Source organism: Dermacentor silvarum, chromosome 2 (genome assembly GCF_013339745.2).
Source record: "Dermacentor silvarum isolate Dsil-2018 chromosome 2, BIME_Dsil_1.4, whole genome shotgun sequence".
Classification (NCBI taxonomy): Eukaryota; Metazoa; Arthropoda; class Arachnida; order Ixodida; family Ixodidae; genus Dermacentor; species Dermacentor silvarum.
Genome location: NC_051155.1, coordinates 156,996,852 through 157,014,682, shown reverse-complemented (window position 1 = coordinate 157,014,682; position 17,831 = coordinate 156,996,852). Strand labels below are relative to the sequence as shown.

Genomic DNA, 17,831 nt, shown 5'->3' with positions numbered 1-17,831 from the left:
AAATTGCCAAATAGACGCGGCAATACTGTATGTATTCGCGGGCTTCTTTCATGCTCGGAAAACACTTTTATGTAGCACGTATTTAGCAACAGAAAGCTGTGCCGGGAGGTTTTCACGTTGCTCTACACTTTTCTCAGTGACACTTTCTTTTCATTTAATTGTAATATTTGAGCAGTTGAATAACTATTTAAGACTAATTATTTATTTAGGCGGAATGCAAAAAGTAATCTTAGTATCTCCAAGCGACGGAAAAAAACATTACCTTGTTTCCGTCCAGCTACGTGGCATTTGCATGCTCCTAAATCTTGGTGCATGATAGTTGGGACACCCTGCTCGCTATACATGGCGTCTTAGCAGAGTAGCCATATACTGCAAGCTATAAGGAGTGTAGGAATAATTATGCCGCGCAGCAGGCCAGGCAAATTTTTTAAAATGTATTACGCGCTTCGACAAATTTCGCAGCGTTCCTTACAGTCTTCTACACTGAATTTCTCAGTTTGTATGAGCGCGCTGATTCACTTTGGCACTTTAGTGCGATATATTGAGCGATATATAGAAATGCTCAAAATTTAATAAAAGTAATTTCACTCTATCATAGCAAGCTAATTTTCCAGATTAGATACCATCTCCACATCCACAAACTTCATCTTGAGTAAGGGCAAGTCTTTATCGCAATAAAAAAAGTGCGCTATGTGGGTGCTGATCATGGACATGTTGAGCAACGCAAAAGGCAAGTCGGAATATTACCAATTACACTTACTTACCAAAATATTTCGAAATATGGAGTCAAGCAATCCACACGCCTCATCCTCGATGTGCCCATTCTTGATCACAGCGTAAAGCTACTAAAACCTCAATTACATTTTAAAGTATGTGAACCAAGTTCTAGTACAACTTCTCGTTTGGCAAAAAACAAACAAACAGCATAAAGCAAAGCAAACAATGAAAGCACGAAAGAAACGATGAAAGCACCAAATGTCAACTCACATTTTACTTAGTACAGACTCATTTTATTGGCATATGCCTATTCGCTACGCATGAACAAATTTTCCGATGATCGTCAGTGCTTGTGATATCTTTTTTCTTGTCCCTTCTGCGTGTGCTCTGTTTGCTTCGTATTGTGATCAAGAATCATACAGTACCAACCAACTAGTCCGTTTTTTTAGACAGAAATCCTAAGGCACCAACTAAATTTGTATACAAAGATAACATTAAACACAGTTTCTTTGCGTAATCTGGAAGGCACAGCCATCGAGCCGATGTTTTGTCGCATGTGACAAATACTGGTAACGCCACCCTATCGAGGTGCTCATGTTCAAATTGCGATGCTGCACAAGTGGTGGTTACAACAAACATGCGATGGTTTCGAGCGCTGGCATAAACTCTCATTGCGACTCGATGGTATGCGGCCTCAACGTCTACATAAAGATATAAGCTGTCGAGCAGACTTAAAACATGAGGCACCTTGGTGTTCCGGTTTTCACGGCCAAAGGCCTGTGGCCAGAGCCAGAAGACGGTGTGCCGTGAGTACCTCGCGATCGTGCTGAATTGGCACGAGCAGTGGAAAGAGACCATAGTGGTCTGGTGCTTCTGCTAGATGTATCGGCTACAAGGAATGCAGTTAGATGGCCAGTCCTAAGCCATATGCGGATCGTTGCCTATTCATACGGCGCGCCAGCGGGTATCGCTGACTTGAATCTCTCGTAAAACACGCGGAGGACGATGGTGATCGCAGCCCGTTTACTGCGGATTTAAGGGCAGCGCTATAATCTGCTGTCGGCTGAATGATAAAACAAGATTATACCAACAAAATTGCCATAGCTTTCCCGAACTACAGATTTATGGGGTAGATCTTTAAAGATACCCGGATAGCTACACTTTCTACGTTTACGCGAGCGTAGATCGGGACGTGAAACTAGGACAGTAAAAGGGTGAATTAATATTACCGGCAGCTGCAAAAGCGACAATAAAATCGTGAACTTACAGTTTTATTTGATATGAGGCCAGCTTTTGTTAAGATTGAATGCAAAATAAAAAGAAAAACATTAAAGGAACTTTGTCAAAAGGTAGCGCATGAAGGTTTGAAAATATATTTTCTTCTTTTTTTTTTACTGTAAAGCCCTGGGTAACACCATGCAGCCTGTGACAACATCAAGAACGAAAACACTCTATTTTGATACCGTAGAAAGTTCAGGGTATAAAAAGGCATGAGAGCAATAAATATCAGTTGCCTTAATTATAAAGATAGTGGGAGTATTGTGTTCGAAAAGTATGCAACCCTTTTGCACAGTGCCTGTTGGCGTCCAGCGTACCACAGACTTGCAAGAAGACTGATGTAATATAATTTTAAGGGAAGGTGTGTTAAATATTATAATAAGAAAAGCAACATTTGCTTGTCTTTAAGTCATAATTTCCTCTCCTTTCTCCTTCGTCCCTCTAGAACAAGGCAGCATACCCGGCTCAGTCCTCGCTGACCTCGGTCTACATGACACAGGGAAATATGGCGGATAATGGTTCTATAATCCTTTGGAGCACTTGTTTAAGGATTTTTTCGTCCAAGAGCCATAATTAACAGATACGCTTGAAACTTCCTCACCCGTCATCCTTACAATGGCCACTATTTGCTCGCAACTTAGCATTTGTGGCATGCCAAGTTCTTTCAGGACATTAGGACAATTTACTACGTGGTTCGTAAAAAGGATAGTAAAGCTCTCGAACGCCTGTGTAAATAATTTTCTCCACGGTTGTAGTTAACCTACACAATTAAAATTGTGATCTGTACATCCCCACAGCATTTTCCCTATTTTACAAAAAAATCAGAGCCCTTCCACTACTGTGAAGATGGAAGCCAGCGAAGCTGTCACTATGGTTGGTCTGCTATAGTGAATATTCCTATGGTGATTTATATATATATATATATATATATATATATATATATATATAATCATTATCGACTATATTGAGCGTGTTCGGCATGTTCGTCAAATAGCAAGGACACCGGAGTGTTGTTTTCACCCGGCACGATGGCCAAGTAGTGCGTTTTCTGCGCCAAGTCCACCCCGTCGTCATAGACTAGCGTATGAGCCACAGCGTCCCTAGTTGCGGCACACTGCAAGGCATCGTCAGGATCCTGACAAGATGTGGCTAACTACCTTTATCGTCCGTCCAGTAGTGAGTTCAAAGGGCAACTGCTGATAACAGCGCAAGCGCGATCTCTACGTCACGAGACAACGGGGCACAACGATTGGTGGGACGTGCCGCCGCCGAGTATCGAGACACTTGTGAAAGAGGCATCGGCGGTGGCGAGGAGTATAACAATGGGCCATCTATCATCCGTTTCGACCCCGGTGCTAAGGCACAGCTGGCGAGAAACCACCACGCACATGGAGCCGAAAATTGTTAATCTACTTCCGGTCTATCTATCTACTTCCGTGGCCGGACGCGATCTCCTGGAACCTAGGTTATAACAGCTTCGCTGGAAAAAATTACGGCAGAACTTATCTCTCGATGACGGTCGATGGTTATGAGATCAGCATTCGAGCAATATAGCGACAGAACGTATATCTGAAGTCACCTATATTTAACACCTGTAGTGATCATTGCGAGACTTCCGTTGCTTCGGCTGTATGCGACATATTACAGTATCGTCACATTTCGCTAAGGCACATGCTTGCCAAGGTCACCCATAAGCATGGAGACATGACGACGACTGTGTGAAGCCGACCCAGTGACCACGGAATGGCGAAGAAGGAATGACGTCGATAGAATGACAAAGGCGGAATGACAGTGACAGAATGACGACGATGAGATGACGTTCCTTAATGATGACCATGCTATAACGACGACGCATGATTTCGACGACTTGAGAAGAATGAGATGACAAGCGTATGGCGGCAATGGCGTGACGACAACCGCACGATGAAGCTGGAATGACTACGATTGCAACAACACGACGGCGTGACCACGAAGATATTACAACGAATGCGTGATAGCGAATTCCTGACGGCGACGCAAATGACCGTGATGGCATGACAACAGCGCTTTATCGCGGTTTAGTGGTGACACCAAGATTGCAATCAAATGACAAAGAAGAAACGGCATCGATGGATCGACGAAGGTGGTATGACGATAACGGCTAGACTACATTTATTTATTATTAATACTGTCAACCCACAATGGGTCATTACAGGAGTGGAAAGTACTAAAAGAACATACAAAGTGGTACATTCCTTGGCAGGTAGTGGAACATCATCATGTTACTTGGCAAAAGTAACATGCGGTATGGATCGGAACATTGCACTTGTATTACTGTCTTCATAGTTAAGCAAATATTCTAACAGATGAACACTTTCTGGAAAACCACTATAGAGGTATACTCATGAACAAATTAAGGTCACAGGGGACAAATTATTTAAAATATATAGACTTAACTTTTTCCTGAAATTCACCTATTGATGCTAGTTTCACTATAGTGTCTGGTAGCCCGTTCCATTCATTAATAGCCCTAGGGAAAAAACTAAAGTTAAAAGAATCAATAAAGACAGAGGGAGGTGAGATGTACATACTGTGTCTGTGCCTAAAATAGGTGTCTGGTTGGATGGTAAATTATTCGTTTTTATTTATGCTAACGAGATCGTGAATGACAAGAAAGAGAAATTTTAGTCTTTCGAGGGAAGTTCTAGGTTCTAGAGACTGTAGATTGGCAATTTTGTTAAGTTCTGAGGGGGAGTCATGCCACCGGTACTTATTATAAAAAAAACCTTAAAGCGAGGCGTTGAATTTTGTCAAGTTTAGATTTATTCGTTACCGTGTAAGGGTCCCATATTATTTTGGCGTACTCCAAGATTGGTCTAATTAACGTTCTGTATGCCAGAATTTTTATTTCAGGAGTTGCGCTGTGAATGCGTCTTCTTAAGGATCATAGTGCATTGCGTGATTTGGTACACACGTCATCGATATGAACATTCCATCTTAAGTCGGACGCAATACTAACACCGAGATATTTATGAGCGGAAACCCTTGTTAAGGAAGTTTTATCAATGGAGTATGTATGAAACAGAGGTTTCTTTTTTCACGTGACCGTCATGACAACAGTTTTTCTGTGTTTAATACCATTTGCCATGTGTCAAACCAGGTTTTAATTTTTTGCAAGTTTATCTCAAGAAGAGTCTGGTCATCGGGATTTTCTACCTTGTTATACAAGACACAATCGTCTGCGAACAGGCGAATAGGTACTGTGATATTATGTGGCATATCATCAATGAAAATTTAAAAAAGGAGCGGAACCAAAACGCTACCCTGGGGTACACCGGATAGTACCCCTGAGGGATCAGAGCGACAGTTTTCAAGCACAGCATACTGTTCTCTGTTGGAGAGATAGGATAAAAACCATTTAGTGATCATCAGGTTTTTGAAAATTTTATCAATCTTTAGGAGCAATTTAGGGTGGGAAACTTTATCGAAGGCTTTGGCCAAGTCAAGGAATATTATGTCTACTTGTTTGCGTTCGTTCAAGGCACTTGAGAGATCATTTGTTAATCCAACCAACTGAGTTATTGTCGAGTGCTGCTTACGAAAACCATGTTGGCAGCGATCTAGGATATTCTATATCCGGATATTCGACAGCGATCTAGTATGACGATACCTGTGTGACGGCGATGGCGTGACGACAGTCGGATGAGGGAGTTGTAATGACGACGATGGAACGAGCGCAACGCCATCACGATGGCGGTATGACCACGAATGCATGACGACGGCCGTATGACGACGATGGCATCACAACGGTATGAGGACAATGAGATGACGACGAGTGTATGACCACAATGGCGGGACGCCGACTGCACCACGAAGGCATTATCAAGACGATAGACGACGGCATGACGACAGGCGGGTGTAGAAGCCGAAGTGATGACAATGGCACGACTACGAAGGCACGACGATGACTGTAAGACAATGAATGCATAATAGCGACTGTTTTATGACGACGCAATGATGGCGATTGCACGGCAACAGTCATTATTCTAAAAGTACTTATTGAACCTCCACACTTTAGGCAGGCAGGCAGGCAGGCAGGCAGGCAGGCAGGTTGTTTATGACTTCACTTTTGCCTTAACTGTTGTAAAACAGTCTTAGCTGTTCCTAGGCGTGGAAGTATCTTAAACGCAAGACTGCCTTCGTAACTGGTAAAGGGCGTGAGTTGCGCCATCAGACAATACACATCATTTTAGAATTAGCGAAATGCCTGCAGAAGTACATGGTGAGTTAGTGGTGCACTCTAATTGGGGCTGGAGTTCGTTTTCCGAGGCGCTGGAGCGAGACGCGTTTCTTTACTGCTCCGTACACAGAGAAGTGCGCAGGTAACCGAGTGAACTAATTGCGGTAGCAGTTAAATATAATAACAGACTATCAAACCGCGATGGTTAATGGCGTTCTCGTGTTGGAAAAATACGAAAGCCGGGAAATGAGGTGGGGCCGTGTATCTGCCGGCATGTGCATTTGTTTTGTATCACCGCGTAAGCGTCTTCCTCACCTCGTTTACTTCGTAAGATCAGAACGCACTTCGTATGGAGGGTGTCTAGAAAGTTTTGAGTGCGTTCATAAAGTCTTACTCAAAAGACCAGTCTTGCTGGAAGCAACGGTATTGGGCCCGACAACTGCGACGACCGCTTGAACCCAGCATCAAACTCCGCTTGAAGACTGGAGCAAAGAAGTATTATAGGGACTAACGTACCCTATTTTCAGCCTCAATGAAGCTGCAGACATCGTTTCGATATCTATCGTCAGGGGATGTGCTTTATCAGGTGAAGCATTCGGGGACAACTTTATTTCACAAGAGAAATTACAAATCTTACCACATATTCTTGAAATACACGATTCCGCTTGTACTAGGAAAATCAGGCGGCGAAGTGATGGTCACCCTAGCCTTGCAATAAAACAAGTTTCGCGAGCAGAGTCCAGGCAAGCAAAGACCGGGCACAAGTTGGTAAGCACGAAATGCAGGCAAGAGAGTCTTACATGAAGGATTTGCCTGATACCGGCCAACCTTTATTTTAAGCGACGCTTTCCATGCGACTTCCAACGCTGGCTGGGTATGTGCCAATAGGCATATGCCCAATTAGACAACTTGCCCCACTGGGTGTGTGCGACTGGGCAATGTGCCAGTAGGTCCGTGCCCGAATGGACAACTTGGGACACTAGATATAGAACAGTTCTTGGCCAATCGCTTAGAATGTGTATGTACCATTACGTAGGTGCCCGAATAGACAAGCAGAACAAGAGGCAGGAAGTGAAGAATTTAGCAGCTGCAAAATTGAAGAACTCAGCTGCGAAAAAGTGAAGAAGTCAGCAACAGAAGCAGCCAAGAGTGGAGAAATAAGTGAACAAAATGAGAGCAGAGCGTGCATTGCGAGAGCAGCGTTGAACTACACAGAAGTAAACGACGGTTCAGTTAGCATCAAGGAAAGCTTCGATAACTCCTGTCTGACTACCCAACATAGAAAAAGGAGCGTTTTGCCTTCGGACAGCTTTAGGGCACTTACACGACAGGCGTTTCACAGAATATAAGATCTTGGGACCATGGGCTCGTGCTTCTGCGATGTATAATGCCACGAAAGCGCTGCTACGGTTCTTGAAAAGCACCGGCCTCTATTACCACTTGCGAATGACAATGAACGATTGACTGCGTGTGTACAGTGCAAAGTGTGTACTTCTCTCTTTCTTTTTAATTTTAGTCCCTTTTTCTCTTAACCAGTGCAGGGTAGCTTAACGCGCGTAGCCAGGGTAACCTCCCTGCCTTATCCTTGGGACCTACATTTCTCTTACTTATCACCTATTCACAACTATCGGTGGTATCCGCCCATGTTTTTAGGGGCGAAGCTCCTTATGGCGGCACCCGTTCCGTCCCCGTCGTAGTAGTAGTAGTAGTGTGTAACCAGTCTGAGAAAAATGAGAAAAAAATTCCGAAGTTGTGTCCGTAGCGCGGAATCGAACCAGAGACCCCTCGCTTCCGAGCGCGCGGCGTTAGCCCACTACGCCACGAAGCGGACATGGACAAACGCACCACGATGGCTATAAATACCGAACATTAACGAAAGGCCGCGTTTCTAGCGCGTTTCTAACGCGTTTGTGCTAGCGCGTTACGGCCCGTGTAAGAAGCTGGTGTAAGACGCTGTGGCCTCTCCACCTTACCTTCAACGCGTTTCGAACGCGCTGCCCAAAGCGGTGGCAAGTCAAGTTCAAGTCGAGGAGCGTTTATGAATACGTGGGGTATACTCTCTCAGCAGTCATGTGATGGCGTCGGCAAACGCGGTGCACGTTCCGGCATGTGTAAATGGCTGCGTAAGACGCTGTTGCCGCTTCCCCTTACTAGAGAGTACTGCACGTTTCTAACGCGTTTGTACTAGCGTCCCCTTAAGCGGGAGATCCGATGATTCCCTCCGGAGCTTCGCCCACTCATCATCATTCACCTCGTGGATCTGCTGTCATTTTTTTTCTGTATACCTTAGTTTGACATTTCTCAGTTCTTCGAGCATTAAATAAACCCTTTGGTCACACTACGTCTTAATCAAATACATCGTCAGTATTTCGCTTTCTCTGAGCTTTAAGTTCAATAATTGCTGGAACATTCACCGACATCAACAACTATCACTGAGAGGACCATCTTGTTGAGCGAGATGATCGAGAGCAATGATTTTTACAAAGTACCCAGATCTTACTACCGTAAACTGTCGCTGTAATCGTTATTATACCGGAATAAAAGAAATACACTTTTGAATTATTTCTCCTGCTACCTTTCTTTCTCGCTTTACCGTGAGTGTTTCCCTGTTTCAATTTCAACACCATATGCATCGTGTGCTACGAGTTCTACCCTAACCTTTTCTTAAATGCGTCTGTATCGCGCAGCTTTCTCCAATACTGGTTTCTCGCTGTGGTACTTCCAGTATAAATGTTAGGTTAAATAAAATGAACAACTCTGAATGTGCGCCAGAGATTTCTAAACCCTTCAAATACGGTGAAAAATGCGGTGCTTCTTCAATGCATGATAGACGCATAGAAAGTTTTGCTATCTCTTAAGAACTCTACTGTCCTAAGACTGTAGAGTCTGAAGAATGCTTACGCTCCAGATTTAGCTTCTAATCTATCGTTATTTCAATTTTTTGATCCCTTTAACAGTTTTATTATTGCTTCTGATAGCACGGGAGCCGATACTCATCCTTGTGGGCACTCCTTCTGAACAGTTTCGGAGCATAAAAGACTGGGTGATCTTCCAAATGACAATAAGGCAGTGACAATAGTTAATAAAGAGCTGTGCAGCAATCTTCCTGCTTTCACAAAATTTATTTCAAGCGTCATAAGCCAAAGAAGAGCACAAAGGACGTGTCAGCATCACAAAAACCAACGGCCACACTTTCCTTCATCGTCCATCAATGACAGCCTGTTTCGCTCACGTCCGCATGGGGGAAACACATGTAAGCTGATGTCGTCGCTTCTGGCTGTTCGAACGAGCAGCACAAGGTTCGTCAATATCGACGCCTATAGTCCAGCCTAGGCCCTCTTGGCCCTGCCCAGGGTGAAGTGGATGTAACTAGGAGATATGGCCGCCTGGCGGGCGTGAACGGCGTGAGCTACGGGCACCGCGTGAAGAGTGTGCAGAGAGAGCGGGACGGCGTGAAGGGCCAGTGGTGTGGCGTGCACGGTGTGCACTGAAGTGAGGGGCGCCAGCCGAGCCGGCCTCACAAGGGCAGGCCTGAAGGCGGGCACCACCACGTTGCGCGGTGCAACTACGGCCGCGGGTGTGTTCGCCGCCTTCGAGGTGTAGCGGGCGTTGGCGGCATCGTGGCTCTTGGTGCCAGGTTCGTTGGTGTCTACTGTGACGCGGAAGCCCTGAGCGTCGGCAATGTACTGCACGAGGCGGTAGAGACCCGTTGGGTCGTTGATGCCGTACGAGCCAGTCTTGACGTTGCTGGCATCCCCGCTCTCGCTTTGTGTGACCTTGGCGCCAGTCTTTGCGTCGACGTGCTCGTACGCAAAGTTGTACGGTGCCGGCGGCTGCAGTGGTGCGAGACAATGAATGACGTTAGAACATTTGGTGGCATCGCATTTGCGCCAGTATGTTAACTGACACTACAAACTATCGGCCATCTCTTCTTTTTTTGTGTGTGTGCCCGTGCCAGTGAGCCTTCTGCAGGTGCTTCACATACAAATTTATATAGAAAAACTGCATAGTTGTGGTGCAAAGCCAAGCAATCCAGATAAAGTCTACATGTTTCTGGCGAAAAGGAAACAGTCCGAGAACTTATGATAGCACACTTGGCACTTACGCCAAAAAAGAAAGAAATGTTGCACTGCCAGGAAGAACTACCCCTGAGCACCACTGAAAGTACACCGTCACAAATGACTGGGAGTTTTATGGAATGCTCATATATATCTTATTAAGGTGCTGACTGGGCTAGTTGGTTATTCATACTGATAATACACAGCGCGAGAAGAAGTACGAGTATGAATAGCAGACACAGACAAGTGCTTGTGCGTGTCTGCGATTCGTCCCCGTGTTTCTCCTCGTGCTCATATATATCGCTTCATTTTCTCTCGCATTTGGTAGTTATCATTTCGCATACGTTTCTTCAAACGTCCATCTAAAGCAGACAGCCCTGATTATAGGTCGTCAATAAACTTACCGGATTCACCTGAACTTGGGCACTGACGCAGGCAACGAAACAGAAAAGAGCAACCTGCACAGGAAAATGCAAAAAAAAAAACAGCCACACAGCTGGTTGAGAGAGAGATTGCTATAAGTAGAGCGAAAGTTGTCCGATCAACGAAACGAAGTCACAAGGACTTGTACTGGCATAGCATTTCTGTCGGTTCTTGTATGTTCTATAGCATCTGTTCTACACCAATAGGCGACCACATTTTCTTAGATAAAAGTGAATAGTTCTGCTTTCTGGCCAATTTGTGTTAGAATTGAGAACTTTGTCCTTGAGCCAACCTCCCCCCGGGAGCGTTTTCAAATAAAATTACAAGTTATCCTAATCACAGCGGAAAGATATAGTTAGCCAGATCGTCTCGCTCCACTGAACTCACCAGCCGGTGACGCTACCAGAAAGTACACAGTGATAGGTCTGCAAAAGTTAACTCAAAAGAATGCTAGGTCCGGTTACATTTACTTTGGAAGATTCTGAGGAAGCGTATCTCATATCGGTGGCCTCATCGGGGCCAGCATCTCTGCTCCTACTCACCTTCGTCCACATGATTTTGTATGGGTTATCCACTTGCTGCGCTTTACACTTGACGACACCGACACACTCATCCGGAGAGCACCCAAGGCTTATATACCCGCGTGCTGAAAACATGCCATTGATTGGCGGCTTGGTACCAGCTTATCACCATCCATTGGTCGTTGAACGTCCGCAGGAGGTCAGGATGACCCGCTACGGCACGTGGTGACTGACGCTACGGCTTTTTTTGTATATATTTATACATTACTTCATTCCTGAGATAGCCACTTACGCGGCCAAGTTCCTGCATTTCATTTAGTCGCTATTTATTGATATCGCTATTCAGTTATGTCACCAACGTGTATTTACAAGCGCATCCACATCGTTAACCTTGCGGCCGATATAATCTCCAACACGGAAGGAAAAAAAATGAGGTTACTGGTGCCCATTGGTGGACAGGAATGTCTTAAGCCGAAAGGTCAGCCGCTTGATGTGCGGTATCGATTTTCGCGCCAGCTTGCAGACATGCTGCCCACGGGTACGGGAGCTGTGCATAAATGTTTCTGGACCGCATTTTGTCGCCATGACCGGCATAATGGTGCATGTCCTCTAAGGAAAACAAATTTACGCGAGTGACCACACGAAAGAGTGTCAATTTGTGTTTATGATGGGGAATATAAATATTGGGACACTGGTACGCATTCTATCTGAAAGCATGCTTTCTAAACTTTTGGCTCTACACGTTTTTATATCGGAATCTCCTACTCCAGACCTGCTTTCTAATGTCGTATTAAGGGAAGGCAAGGCCATGTGCTTACCAAAATTAGGAGCCAACCTTATCTTCTCCATCAGCAACGCTGCTTGGTAGCCTACTGATGCGATATATGTCACCAGCGCTGACCTCAAACTTTTCTTTCTTTTTTGTGCGTTTTCTGAGAAAAGTGACAATTCACTATAACACATCATATTAAAATAAAAGGTCCGTTTGTTTCAAAACTTTAAACCAGGTGTGCGGGATAAACGGTGTGAAAAGAAGGCGAGCGACACTTCTTAGTCTTGATATCAATGCCTTTCTATTGCTCAGAAATGTAGATGATATTTCTCACTCGACAGAAATTATCACAGTATTGCAGCAAATTTTACCCTAGATACGCTTATCACCTTCGCTTATTAAGAGGAAACTTCGCCTTGGAAGCTGCGGCTAAATAATTAGGAACGAATTGTTGGGCGGAGTTTACTGCATCGACTATAATCAGGTTTATTGAAGTTACGCATAAGTCTAGAAAAAAAATTTCATAATGGTTGTTAACAGTTTTATAAACAATTTAAATACCAGAAATACTAATGAAAGTCTTGCATCAAATTCGAATTTCTGTAGATAATTATTAATAAGCGATGCCGCAATTCTGTACACTGCTTGAAGTGGTCTATTCGAACATCTAAAGCTGACAAATTTCATATATTATGCACCAACTTGAACTGTATCACAAGTTCGTCAGCGGGACATTTACAGAACTCGAGTAATGAAAGCAATCTTTTTCATGCTCTTAAGGAAGGCGTGACAGCGTGATAAATAAGCATCTAAACAAACGTAACCTGTAAGTTCTTGTTTGTTTTAGACGATTTAGCACTTGAAATCATATAATTTTTTATATCTGGGTTTCGTGAGAGTTAGAAAGTTGTAAAATTGTAAAGAGAGTTAGAAAGTTGTAAAGTCCTTTTTTTTTGTTTTATTGAAAATTTCCCGCATTTTCTTCATAAGGCTTGGGGCAATAAAATAAGGAATAACAGGCTTCCCATAGTCGCCACAATTTAGGTTTCTGTTGTAAATACAACAAATGTTATTCTGTTTAGTTCCGCAATCGTTTATGGTAGCAGTTCTTCATTCCACATGCATTTAAATAAGGAAGGAGGAGTTTGTCCCTGGAAAAGCTTCGTTTAAGTGGTATGGCTCTTTCTGAAGACTTGAAACTACCAAAACGATCAAATGTGTTTCTCCTCGAAAATCCCTGAGAGATTGTGTCATCTAAAGAGGCCGCTAGCTGATACCCTCTCGCTGAACACATAATTTCTTCCTGACTGACCTTATGTCCGTCAATAAAATCCGTAAAAACCGAAGGTTCAAGACTCTTCGCTATCACACTAAGCAACAGCAAATGCCCTTTCCGGCGATGCCGGATGAGTTAGAGGCATAGGGAGTTTTGCACTACGACAAGAGGAGCTAACCATCTTAGAGATCCGTGGCTTAAAATCTGACAAATCTAATAATTGTGCCGTGTAGCATTGTTCGCAATAAAGAGACTCAAGAAACCAGATGCGTAGTACGCAAATTTATCAGCTTGTTCATCCTATACCTTATGTCTCCAACTCGACTTTTTGAGAGGAACAGCGGGCTACCCCCAGCGTCGCCTCTATAAGAAAAGTATTCTATTTGAAGTTCCGCATCTGAAGTTTTAGTGCTTCGTCCTTAGCGAACTCATGTGCTGTCGGTACCATAGGCTTTCAGTTAGGGCTCACGTAGAATGGGATTTGCCGAAGTATTTGAGATTCATCGATAAGACTTGCATCTCGCGAGAAATATTCTCCTTATCAGCGCCACTGCGTGCGGTGATTAGATTCTTTCCATTCGCTCCATGGCCCATGCACAAATCTACGGTCAGGATCCTACGCAAAATGTGCGCTGAGTTTGTATACGACGTCCCAAGTGAAATTGTGTACGGGGCCTACGGAAACGCTCTAGTCAACACTTCCCTTTACAGACTTATGTGGTGTCGCAAGTCAGCAAAAAAATGCATTGTACAGAAGGGTGATTTAAATGGCTTGAAAAAGCAATTCCGCATCAAAATTTATTCTTATACCCATTGTGAAAAATAGACTTGCAGAAACAAAATTGCGTCATTTACACCGACTGAATTTTTCATTGGCGTGATTTGTAAGCTCTTACGTGAAGCACAAGTCAACACCACGGCGTACTTCTGAATTAATCACCCGGTCTGCATATCAAGCACCGAGAGTGTTTTTCGCATAGTGTTGCGCAGGGAACTAAAAATGAAGTTACTACAACACGTACGGATTGAAACTTGCAGAGCAAACTTCGATAAAATGTTGATTTTAAATCAAAGCTTTCTGGGGATCGATCTCGCACTTTGGTGCCGGTTTCTTCTTCTAATCTATATCGACTACGAAGGTGCCTACTGACGCCATATAGTTTTGGGTCAGCTTATATATTGCTTAACGAACCACACCACCCGCGTCCTTTCCGTCCCCTTAACTCTTGCGAATATCTAATCAGCCCCGTTAGACTGAGGCGTCTGACAGGAGGTTGCGCGCTACATTTGTGCTTATTTGACTCACCTGTTTTATGAGACATACAGATAGTAGCAAGCGATTTAAACGCGCTGAAATTGCCAGCCCGGTGTCTTCCGGCAAAGCCAAGAGCAGTTGCGTTTCTCAAAGAACTGAAAAAAAGGTACTCTGAACTACTAACCAATCAGAAAGAGGCAGTGGACGTCATCATGTATACATAAAAGATACTGCAGAAGTACAATGCACAAGCTGAACATTGTACACTTTTAGACAAAAACACTTCACGTCAGTTACTAACAAAATGCTAGTAATCGCTTGTCACAATGTAGATTCTAGAAAGCGCTGTTAGTAAGGGCGCTGATAGTTGCACTACTACCCAAAGGACGTAGTACATGCGACCAGCACACGTAGTCGGTGTACAAACCCTACATAGTAGTGGCACCGGTAAAGTGTAATTTGCTGCGCAAATGAGTTAGTGGAGTCTTTTATTGTTTATAAGCGGTGCTTCTTTGCCAAGAAACAATTACGTACATCGCTCCTCCTCTAAAAGTTTATTACAAATACGTATGCCAAAAAAGGGGGAAACAAAAGGAGGACCGCACTGCCACGCATTTACAACATAAAATAAGGGCCATGACAGGAACACCAGGTTGCGTGCAATAAACTGGGCTGTATGAATAGGAACAAACCGCAAAGGGGCACAACGCAACGCACAATACAGAGATCGCGATACTACTTTTTGCCTTGCTGACACAGCAGGATTATTTTTTTTTTCAATACAACGAAGTCATCAAGCACTGCAATCCCATCAAACGGTTCAGGCAGCGCCCTATACAGTTACTTTTACTGCGCAACTTTTTTTATGAATCTTCACGTACTGAGCATTTTGGCTGTTGAGAACCACGCGCACAGACCAGGGGTACACGTGGTTACAATAAACCAGTCGCACTGAGCAACCGTAACCGACGGGCGTGCAGTCACTTCGTTCTTTACATTGCGGTTTTTTAATTCTGCATGTCCAACATGCAAACGCGTTTTCCACAAGCTGTGGAGGCCAACGACCATAATTTCATCATAAGCAATTTCTGTGGTATGAACTGGTAGAGACCGGATGCCATACGGACCAAGTGATAGCTCTGTTTTTATAGGCATCTGTAGAACGTTCCAATCAAAGAGTGTATATCAGCATTCTAGGACAACATGCTCAATGGTCCTAGGTATTTTGTAGAGTAGACAGCTTGTCGTCCAGAGTAAGACAAGATCTCTTTCTCTCAGCTATGTGTTTACTGACAGTGTGCTCGTATGTAACTCGAAGAAGAATGTTTTTATGCTTGGCTTAACTCGGGCATTTTCTAGCCCCTCTAAAAACTTTTGTTTTTCGTATCCTCCGCGCTATTTCAATGGATGTATGAACTCTGGCATGAGTGTATCAACACGGTGGTTCCAATTTTTTTTTTAGAGACACTGCACAAGTTTTCATACAAAATCTGAGAGTGAACATCTTGATCGAGAGCACCACTTCGTGCATGTTTCCTCTCAGAGCACCGCACATGTCTTACTGGTTGATACAAAATATCCTGGAAGTAGTCTGCGCAGTCACATTTCGTTAACTGTCTGCACAAGGGCATCGTTTTGCTCAAGAATACAATTAAAACGCGATACAACTTGCCACAAAAAATGAGCGACTGCAAGCCCACCATGTTTGACGGAACGGAGCAAATTCTTTCGGTTTGTTCGCGCCCAGCTCGGGGCGCTACACGCGACACATTTCTAAGAAAGACCTTATGAGCACATATATCCATAACCTTTAGGAACACAGGTTGTACCGGTGCTATAATTATGTATTTGGATAAATAAATAAAGTTATGAATCTATATTTGTATAGCGGACACTTTTACATATGTGCGACGAAACTCAGAACATAAATATTAGTCTAACATATTGAGAGACGCTATCGTTCCTCTAATATCGCATTATTACCACCAACACGCCGCATAATAGAGCACAGGTGACGGTGGTGTATTACGTCTTGCTAACTGGTCGGTGAAACCTACTATATGCTTAGTAAAGACAGCACTTACTGTCTGAATTATCGGAAGTAGTAAACAGCTAGTAAAATGGTAGTAATATATGGTAAATTCAGGGAGAACACCAGCTACTACCTCATTTTTCTAAAACTGTGTACATACTATGGTTTCTGTTAGGAAGCACCGTTCTCCATAACTAAACAAAAAAAATTGGCGTAGCTTGCACTGTAGGCGCAATGCTAGAGGCAGCGGAGCTGATGGGCACCTAGCTAGTCCTGGCTTTTGAGCTTGGCTAAGCTCTACCAAGTTATCCGCAGCTTTTTCCGAAATTTATTGCTTATTGATCGATTATTGATTAGCTATTGATTGGCTATCTATTGGTTATCGCAAGGTATTGGCCACGTATTTGGGCTAGGCTAAGCACTACCAAGTCATCCCCAGCATTTTCTTAAATTTAATGATTATTGATTGATTATCGATTAGCTATTGATTGGCTATCGGTTGGCTATCGCAATCTATTGGCCACGTATTTGGGATAGGCTATGCACTACCAACTCATCCCTAGCATTTCAAAAACTTATTGATTATTGATCGATTATCGATTGGCTATTGATTAGCTATCAATTGGCTATCGATGACTGACTGAGCTTAAGTAGTCCCAACCATGCTTACCTTGACTTAGCCAGGCTTAGCTTCACTAGTTCACAGGGGTATGTGCCATTGGGCTTGGACCCTTTCTGCACTACCGCCAGGATTGACCCACATATTCTGTTAACGCATCACGGACTTATGGCCGGCTAAACAGCCCCGCTGCTAAAAGCATCGTTTACATAAACAGCCACCAGGGATGTGTTCTGCCTAATATTGGTTTACCATGCTACATTTTCGTTTCTTGCTTAGAAAAGGTTCATCTTCTTCTCATGCAACAACCACTCCGCGAAGTGACATTGCAAGCGGATTATGGCTGAAATGTTGACATCTGCTTCAGGTAAATAACAGTTCTCTCTGCTAGCCTTTCTCCGTGCCATTTAAGCAAAGTTGTCACAGATCACGTCTTTGTGAGCAGGCGCTTTGCCTACTTAAAGTAGGCTTTACCTACTTTAAATCAGAGATTTAAAGTAGGCCAGATTTAAAGTAGGTAAAGCCTTTAAATCAGAGATTTAAAGTAGGCCAGGAGGACGACGACGAAGTGCTTCTTTTGTGGAACACAACCTGCCCGTCTCTCTGCTTTTCTGGACTTTTCACTGGTTTTGTGGGGCCTGCCGCCCCACATCTCGCGGTG

The 17,831-nt window shown here is 43.8% G+C and overlaps 1 protein-coding gene across 1 annotated transcript; it reads right to left on the bottom strand.

The window, feature by feature from the left end:
* Positions 1 to 9,323: 9,323 nt before the first annotated feature.
* On the bottom strand, positions 9,324 to 11,359 carry LOC119440498 (cuticle protein 16.8). The gene is made up of 3 exons (XM_037705401.2): positions 11,238 to 11,359; positions 10,677 to 10,730; positions 9,324 to 10,047 (listed from the first exon to the last, which is right to left on the bottom strand). The coding sequence occupies exons 1-3, from the start codon at positions 11,349 to 11,351 to the stop codon at positions 9,544 to 9,546; spliced, it is 672 nt and encodes a 223-aa protein (XP_037561329.2). The 5' UTR covers positions 11,352 to 11,359; the 3' UTR covers positions 9,324 to 9,543.
* Positions 11,360 to 17,831: the final 6,472 nt, after the last annotated feature.

Excerpts from the sequence above, each read along its gene's own strand:
- LOC119440498 (XM_037705401.2), bottom strand. The coding sequence starts at position 11,351 with ATGTTTTCAGCACGCGGGTATATAAGCCTTGGGTGCTCTCCGGATGAG. Across the intron at positions 10,731-11,237 it reads ACAAAATCATGTGGACGAAG|GTTGCTCTTTTCTGTTTCGT; the intron begins GTGAGTAGGAGC and ends TTTCCTGTGCAG. Across the intron at positions 10,048-10,676 it reads CCCAAGTTCAGGTGAATCCG|CCGCCGGCACCGTACAACTT; the intron begins GTAAGTTTATTG and ends GCACCACTGCAG.